This window comes from Phocoena phocoena, chromosome 1 (assembly GCF_963924675.1).
Source record: "Phocoena phocoena chromosome 1, mPhoPho1.1, whole genome shotgun sequence".
Lineage (NCBI taxonomy): Eukaryota > Metazoa > Chordata > Mammalia > Artiodactyla > Phocoenidae > Phocoena > Phocoena phocoena.
The window spans coordinates 15,245,453-15,254,027 of record NC_089219.1 but is presented as its reverse complement, the minus strand read 5'-3'; the positions used below and the strand labels follow the sequence as shown (position 1 = coordinate 15,254,027).

Genomic DNA, 8,575 nt, shown 5'->3' with positions numbered 1-8,575 from the left:
GCCCGTTAACCTATCCCAGGGCCTGTTGCTTACAACCTTCTTTCTGGTGCCAGTTTCTATATGAAATAAAGGTTTTTGTTTGCAAGCACATTGAACGGTTACAGAAACCTACCCTGGTTAACCAAAGTCAAAAAGGAATTTGGTGAAAGGAAACTGGATGACTCACGAACTAGAAGAGCTCAGGGCGGAGTCAAGATGGCATACCAGGAGGACGTGGAATTCGCGTCTCTGCACAGCTAGGGTACCTACCAGGCACCGGTGGGGGACCACGGACACCTAAGGGGTCAGGAGGAACCCCCAGCGACCTGGTACGATGTGAGCACGGGGGGGAGGGAGGGAGGAGGAGAAGTGGAGGCAGGAGAGGACTGGCACCCCTTAGGGGTGGCGCGGGGGAGGGGAAGGGATCTCAGGCCCGAAGCAGGAAACTGGGAGGGCAGAGGATCATACGGGAGCGTGGCCAGGTTTCCCCTGCCTACTTGGGCCCCGGGGAGCCTGCTGAGATCCCAGGCCTGATCCTCTGCCCACCAAGGCCCCCTCCAGCCGCGCGGGTCCTGAGGGAGTGGGAGGGAGGGAAGGGGGAGCAAAAGTAAAGGCTGGACCTCCAGAATCGGCACCCCTGAGGGGTGGCTGGAGGAGGGGAGGAGTTCCTACACCCACTTGGACCCACTCATGGCTAGGGGTCCAGCGGGGACGGGGAGACCCTGGGGGTGGACCGTGCCAGGGTGGGGGGCGGAGGAACGGAAAGGAAGGTGGCCAGCGCTTTCCCTGTGCACTTTGGCACTGGGGAGCCTATTGGGCTCCCAGGCCTAATCCTCTGCCCTTGGTGCCTCCCTCTTGCCGCGCAGAGCCCAAGCCCCGCCCCTACACCCCACCCCCAGGGCCCACCTCTACACTGGGAGACCCCCTCCAACGCGCTGAGTCTAAACTCCACGCACGCCCCCTCACCCAAGGCCTTAGCTCCCAACTCCGGAATTCCACACTCCGGAGGCCCTCCTTTGGAGGCGCGGCCTCTCCCCTTCTGCACAGGCGCTAAGCAGGGCCCGGGCCCTGCCCCACGCCTGAACATCACCCCTCGACCGGCCTAGGTCCCACCTCACCCTAAACCCCACCCCTGCCTAAGTTCCTGCCCCGCCTAAACTCCACCCACCATGGTCAAGGCTTTTTTTTTTTTTTTTTCTGTTGTGGTTTTATTTTACCTTATTGCAGCTGTTTCAATTATATTTTTTATCTTTCTAATTTTATTTTGTTTTTCATTCTTTGTTATTGTATCGCTCTTTTTTTTTTTTGCCATGCCACACGGCTTGTGGGATCTTGGTTCCCAGGCCAAAGGTCAGGATCAAGCTCCTCTGGTGGGAGCTCCAAGTCCCAACTGCTGGACTAGCAGAGAACCTCAGACCCCAGGGAGTATTAATCAGAATGAGGCCTCCCAGACGTCCTCACCTCAGCACCAAGACCCAGCTCTATCCAACTGCCTGCAAACTCTAGTGCTGGACGCCTCAGGCCAAACAACCAGTAAGACAGGAATACAGCCCCACCCATCAAAAAAAAAAAATGTTACAGACAAAGGAGCAAGGTAAAAACTTACAAGACCAAATAAATGAACATGAAATAGGCAACCTACCTGAAAAAGAATTCCAAGTAATGATAGTAAAGATGATCCAAAATCTCAGAAACAGAATGGAGAAAATAAAAGAAACATTCAACAAGGATCTAGAAGAACTAAAGAGCAAACAAACAGGGATGAACAACTGAAATTAAAAATACTCTAGATGGGCTTCCCTGGTGGCACAGTGGTTGAGAGTCCGCCTGCCGATGCAGGGGACGCAGGTTCGCGCCCCGGTCCAGGAGGATCCCACATGCCGCGGAGCGGCTGGGCCCGTGAGCCATGGCCGCTGAGCCTGCGCGTCTGGAGCCTGTGCTCCACAACGGGAGAGGCCACAACAGTGAGAGGCCCGCGTGCCGCAAAAAAAAAAAAAAAAAAAAACCCTAGAAGGAATCAATAGCAGAATAACTGAGGCAGAAAAACAGATAAGTGAGCTGGAAGGGAAAGTGGTAGAAATAACTTTCAGGGAGCAGAAAAAAGAATGAAAAGAATTGAGGACAGTCTCAGAGACCTCTGGGACAACATTAAATGCACAACATTCAAATTATAGGGGTCCCAGAAGAAGAGAAAAGAAAGTGTCTGAGAAAATATTTGAAGAGATTATAGTTGAAAACTTCCCTAACATGGGAAAGGAAATAGTTAATCAAGTCCAGGAAGTGCAGAGAGTCCCATACAGGATAAACCCTAAGAGAAACACGCCAAGACACGTATTAATCAAACTATCAAAAAATTAAATACAAAGAAAAAATATTAAAAGCAGCAAGGGAAAAACAACAAATAACATACAAGGGAATCCCCAGAAGGTTAACAGCTGCTCTTTCAGCAGAAACTCTGCAAGCCAGAAGGGACTGGCAGGACATATTTAAAGTGATGAAAGGGAAAAACCTACAACCAAGATTACTGTACCCAGCAAGGATCTCATTCAGATTCGATGGAGAAACCAAAAGCTTTACAAAGCTACGAGAATTCAGCACCACCAAACCAGCTTTACAACAAATGCTAAAGGAACTTCTCTAAGTGGGAAACACAAGAGAAGAAAAAGACCCATAAAAAGAAACCCAAATCGATCAAGAAAATGGTAATAGGAATATACATATCAATAACCACCTTGAATGTAAATGGATTAAATGCTCCAACCAAGAGACACAGACTGGCTGAATGGATACAAAAACAAGACCCTTATATATGCTGTCCACAGGAGACCCACTTCAGACCTAGGGACACATACAGACTGAAAGTGAAGGGATGGAAAAAGATATTCCATGCAAATGGAAATCACAAGAAAGCTGGAGTAGCAATACTCATATCAGATAAAATAGACTTTAAAATAAAGACTGTTACAAGAGATAAGGAAGGACACTACATAATGATCAACGGATCAATCCAAGAAGAAGATATAACAATTATAAGTATATATGCACCCAACATAGGAGCACCTCAATACATAAGGCAAATGCTAACAGCCATAAAAGAGGAAATCAACAGTAACACAATAATAGAGAGAGACTTTAACACCCCACTTACACCAATAGACAGATTATCCTGCTTTGGGTAGTATAGTCATTTTCACAATGTTGATTCTTTCAATCCAAGAATATGGTATACCTCTCCATCTGTTTGTATCATCCTTAATTTCTTTCATCAGTGTCTTATAGTTTTCTGCATACAGGTCTTCTGTCTCCTTAGGTAGGTTTATTCCTAGATATTTTATTCTTTCTGTTGCAATGGTAAATGGGAGTGTTTCCTTAATTTCTCTTTCAGATTTTTCATCATTAGTGTATAGGAATGCCAGAGATTTCTGTGCATTAATTTTGTATCCTGCAACTTTACCAAATTCATTGATTAGCTCTAGTAGTTTTCTGGTAGCATCTTTAGGATTCTCTGTGTATAGTATCATGTCATCTGCAAACAGTGACAGCTTTACTTCTTCTTTTCTGATTTGGATTCTTTTTATTTCTTTTTCTTCTCTGATTGCTGTGGCTAAAACTTCCAAAACAATGTTGAGTAATAGTGGTGAGAGTGGGCAACCTTGTCTTGTTCCTGATCTTAGTGGAAATGGTTTCAGTTTTTCAGCATTGAGAACGATATTGGCTGTGGGTTTGTCATATCTGGCCTTTATTATGTTGAGGTAAGTTCCCTCTATGCATGCTTTCTGGAGGGTTTTTATCATAAATTGGTCTTGCATTTTGTGGGACCTCGACATTTCTGATCACGACAGAGTCGGGTCCTCTCCTCCATCCCACGAACCTCCAGCCAAGCTTTGAAGCCCGGCCTCAGTGTTCTGACCCGACGATGGGGACAGCAGCGCTCTCTGGGGGCCAAGTTGGACCAGGAGGCTACTGTCTCCCCAACCCAGGCCCTAAGATGACATCAAAAGGATGGAAGTTTCCAGTTCATGCCGGAATGTGGGTTTTCCAGCTGAGTCAGATGGAGCCTGTTTCTATGGCAGCCACGCTCCACCACTACTCGAGGGTTTGGGGAGACAGAATTCTTAACTGGAAGTATTTTCGCTACCTGTCAAACAAGCAGGAGCCTGCCCAGGAAAGAACAATAAAGAAAAAACCCTAAGCCCAGCTGGCTGAGCGCCCAGGCTTTGGATTCTAGGTTCTTGGACAAATGGCCCCCTGCTATGGAGTCAAGTTGCCATCACCACTCTCCGTCTGGGTAACACAGGGGCTGGTTGAGGGGCAGGAAGGGGAGTCGGGGCCATGCTGAAGGAGCTGGCGTCATGGAAACAGGACAGACTTGCCCTTGGTGCTCCCTGGCCAAGGGAGCTGAGAACTTAAGTTTCTCAGCCTCTCTAGGCTGCATCAGTAAAATGAGAATGAGAAAAAGACTCCAAGAATGAAGAGCACCTAGCACAGCCAAGACATATAGCTCCTCGGTGGGACCAAGCACGGTGATTTGGGGAAAGGAGGAGGGGAGGGGAAGGGCGGAGAGAAGAAAGCCCACAGATCGACCCCACCTTCCCCAAACTGCCTGGAAGCAGAGCCCACAGGCCCCAGGCTGGCCCCTCCCCTGGAGACTTGGCCAAAGTGTCAGACCAGGAAGTATCATTACATCACTGGGCATTCAGGAGTTAATGAGGGGGAGTGGACAGGACCCTGGTATTTAACTAATGCGGAGAGGCCTTGAGATCAGAGGCACCCCTGCTGACTTCCTTCTCCTGCAGCCCAGCTTCTCTACTCCCTGCACCCCTCCCCTCCCAGCAGAATGAAGCTTCCCCTTCTTCTGACCTTACTTTGCCTCATGGGTAAGTAACCTTCCTGCCTTTACCCCTCCCCTGCCCCAGCTAGGAATCCCCAACTCCCTGGAGGCCCCTGAGCTGGGCCCTGAGGAGGGTGTGATTGGACATCCTGAGGAGGCCAGTTCTTCCGGGGCCATCACTAGCCAGTGGAGAGGGGGAAGAGGGGAAGACAGCAGCCCGGATGGCCCGGTGGGGCGGGGGAGAGGGGCTGGCAGGGATCCCAGACAGCACACGAGCTCCTGCCACCCCGCTCCATCCCTCACTTAAGTTTCCATTTTTGGCTCTAACCTGCCTGGGTCAGCAGCCCCCCATTGCTGCATCATCAGGACCTAGAGGAATTTGGGGAAGTCCAGGTGGTTTGGAAGCTTATCCAGTGACATCTGATGGGACTTGACAGGGACAGAGTTCCTGCGGGGATGGGGCTGACACCTGGGGAGGTGATCAGGAAGGGTTGGGACCCGGGAGGATGAGTGGGCGGTATTCTGGGAGATGGTGGAAGGAGAGCGGGGTGGGGGGTGGGGGGTCACGTGTGCTGACAGGACGCGGGTGAGAACCAGGGGATCAAGGTGCGATGACGTCATGGGGATATTATTACTGCTTAGCATTGCTATTATTGGGAATGAGGTGCTTAGGGAGGTGAGGTTACCTAGACAATCAGAGAGATGTCTGGACTCAGATTTGGGGGCACATCAGGGGCAGCTGGCTGCAGAGGGTGGGGCCCTGAGGGATCTGACCTCCTCCACCCTCCCTCCCAGCAGTGGCCCTGGCTGTCGGGAACCTGGTCCAGTTCGGGGTGATGACTGAGAGAATGAAGGGGCAGCCTGCACTGCAGTACATTGACTACGGCTGCTACTGTGGTTTCGGCGGCTCCCACGGGCCAGTGGACCAGACAGACTGGTGAGCAGGTGACCCAGCAGGTAGAGCACCTCGCTGGAGGATGGAGAGGCAGGGGGAGCATCCTGGGAGGAGGGAGGGGCTGGGGGCACCTAGAAAGTTGGGGCCGACCTCCACTTTGAGCCCCTTTGGGCACTGAGCCCCCCAGGCAGCCCCTGGTTCTGCCCAGCCTGGCTCACAGGCCCCTCCAAGCCAACCATGACCCTTACAGGTGCTGCCACGCCCATGACTGCTGCTATGGGAGTCTGGAGAAGCTGGGCTGTGAACCCATATTGGAAATGTATCTTTTCTCTGCCAGCAGGCACAGCATCTTCTGTGGTAAGTGAACAGCCTGAGACTCCCCCAGACACCAGGTTGGGGGAGAGCTTCAGCTAGGAACCCTCCCATGATGGAGACCCTTGAGCCTGGTCACCTGGGCTGGGGCGGGCGTGGGATCTTCCATCATCACGGAAGTGGGGAGAGACCTGTCCATCTACCCAGATGCTCCTGTGGCACCCAGCCTAGAGAGCACGTGACCCATCAGCTCCTGCCCTGACCCCAGGCCCTTTCCCCAGCCAGAGCCCTCCCAGCTCCAGCCGCTGGGGAGAGGAGCCAAAGGCGGTAGAGCTGAGCCCCAGAGCAGCTGTACCCACACAGCCCTCCCCAGGGCCTGGGTGGCAGCTAGAGGCAAGGTTCCCAGGACAGAGCCTTGAGGGCAGAGCCCCAGACAGAGAGAGCTGGAGCTTGGATTTGGGACAGCAGACCCTGCTGCCAAAGGCTGAGTGCACCGGTGCTCATCTTTGCCAGGCCCAGTGCCCACTTGGACCAAGTAGCTTTCCTCTGGTCCCCGGCCTGGGGAAGCAGCCTGCCCCAAGTCAGAGTGCGGAGGGCTCCACGCAGCCCAGCCCCGTGGAGCAGCCTGGAAGGAGGGCAGGCCCAGCGTGGGGCACAGCAGGAGGGTCTAGGAGGGTCAAAGAAGACTCAGCTCAGATCTCTAAGGTCTGTCCTGGGGGAGGGACAGAACAAGGACCAGAACCACTGGAGGCAGATTTGGCTCAGAGATGCCTGTTCCCAGCAAGGCAGCTTTGACAGGTAGTAAGCTCCCCATCCCTGGGGGTTCATGCAAGGCTAGGAAGCCACCTGTCAGGGACGGCACTGAGAGGATGAGTGAGGGGAGGTGTTAGGTGAAGAGGGACACCAGGTCAGGGAGTCACCTACCCATTGTATGTCTTTGGGCAAGTGACATAACCCCTCAAAAGCCTCTACTTCCTCATCTACAAAAGGGAGACAATCACTCACTTCCCTGGCTTGGTCCAGCTTCTGGTAAGAACCCCCCAAAGGAGCTGACGTGGCTGTTAAGCCCCTTCCAACTCTGACTACTGCTGAAAGAGCAGGTGAGAGCAGAACCCGGATGGGGAATGAGGCTGACCTTTGCGAAGCACAGTGAGGAACCTGGCTATTTCTGAGCCGGGGGATGTCTTCGTGGGGACACAAAGGAGCCAGAGCCACTCAGGGCAGACAGAGGCAGTGGAGGGAAGAGGAGGCTTTGGGGCCCCTGGTGCCTGCAGAGCTGACGTCAGCTCTGCTCCCCAGGCAGGGTGTGGCCACGTGTGGAGGGGGAGCCCTAAAGTTAATGCTAGGAAGATGGGCTTCGTCCACTCTGAGGGAGATAGGCACGGCCGAGCAGGCCCCAGTTTCAGTCCCTGTGGGGCACGCCGAGGCCATCTGGGGTTGAGCTGCTGTAAGCGTCCCAGCTTTCCTCTCTGGCTGATGGCTGCCTCACTGTCAGTAATGCATTACATGGGAGAAGGAGTTGCCTGGAAATGCACCCTCCCTGGGCTGAGGCGGACGACAGTTAGCGAACCAGATGGTCTCCCCGTGGGGGAAAGGGCTAAGGGCAGTGGAGTGGGCTTGGGAAAGGACAGGAGAACAAACTTCCAGGCTTCCCAGCATCCTGGGCCCCAGCAGGCCCTCCAGGACTCTGCCCTTTCTCTCACCCATCCCTGGAACATCCCCCATGAGAATGGGCTTCCAGCAGAATGGGGCTGAGAACAGGGACCCCAGAGCAGTCCCCTGCATGTCTGAGAGTGGCAGGACCGAGGCGCCCAGGCCCTGACTCACCTCGTCCCATCCAGGCGGCAGAACCACCTGCCAAAAACAGACCTGCGAGTGTGACAAGAGGGCTGCTCTCTGCTTTCGCGACAACCTGGGCACCTACGACCGCAAATATGCCCGTTACCCCAACAAGCTGTGCACCGGACCTACCCCACCCTGCTAAGGCTGTGCTCCGCTTCTTCCCTGCGGTCCCCTGCCCTCCAGCTGCTGGAGCCCCAGACCTCCGGAACGTTGGCACCAAAGCCCCTCCCTCTGGAAAATTCCTTTCCTGCAAACCCATCCCTCCCTGAGAGCTCCCAGATGAGGAAGAGCCATGCCCGGGGGCCCTTTAGCTCCCAGAAGATTCTATAACCCACCCCCTGGGATCTCAGTTCCCTCTTCCGAATACGCGAATGATATTTTCCCATAATTCTAATACTGATCCTCAGATTCTATCATTGTAGGGCTTAATTAGTCTACAGTTTCATTCATTCATTCGTTTTTTGAGCACCCACCATGTGCCAACAATGTGCTAAGTACTGGGACACAGCGTGGGTCTGACACGGGTGGCCCCGGTGCACAGTTCTGACATTCTGTCCTTTTAATTTCCCATTACAGTGAGTTTCTGTGACTCTCTTTTTCTAACATTCCACCATCTTATCCAAGATAATAATGGCAATCTCTAGAAGGAATGTTTCTGGCCATATGGCATAATGTGAGAAGCACGCAAAATACCAACCTAAAAATATTGTCCCCAC

At 52.8% G+C, this 8,575-nt stretch overlaps 1 protein-coding gene across 1 annotated transcript; it reads left to right on the top strand.

Annotated features, from left to right (window-relative positions):
- Window positions 1–4,816: 4,816 nt before the first annotated feature.
- LOC136120182 (group IIE secretory phospholipase A2-like) lies at window positions 4,817–8,001 on the top strand. The gene is made up of 4 exons (XM_065873659.1): window positions 4,817–4,856; window positions 5,609–5,747; window positions 5,956–6,062; window positions 7,859–8,001. Exons 1-4 carry the CDS (start codon window positions 4,817–4,819, stop codon window positions 7,999–8,001), a joined length of 429 nt encoding a protein of 142 aa, XP_065729731.1.
- The last annotated feature ends 574 nt before the right edge of the window (window positions 8,002–8,575 follow it).

Coding starts and splice junctions, on each gene's coding strand:
- LOC136120182 (XM_065873659.1), top strand. CDS start 4,817: ATGAAGCTTCCCCTTCTTCTGACCTTACTTTGCCTCATGG. Junction 5,748..5,955: donor CCAGTGGACCAGACAGACTG/GTGAGCAGGTGA, acceptor TGACCCTTACAG/GTGCTGCCACGCCCATGACT. Junction 6,063..7,858: donor CAGGCACAGCATCTTCTGTG/GTAAGTGAACAG, acceptor CGTCCCATCCAG/GCGGCAGAACCACCTGCCAA.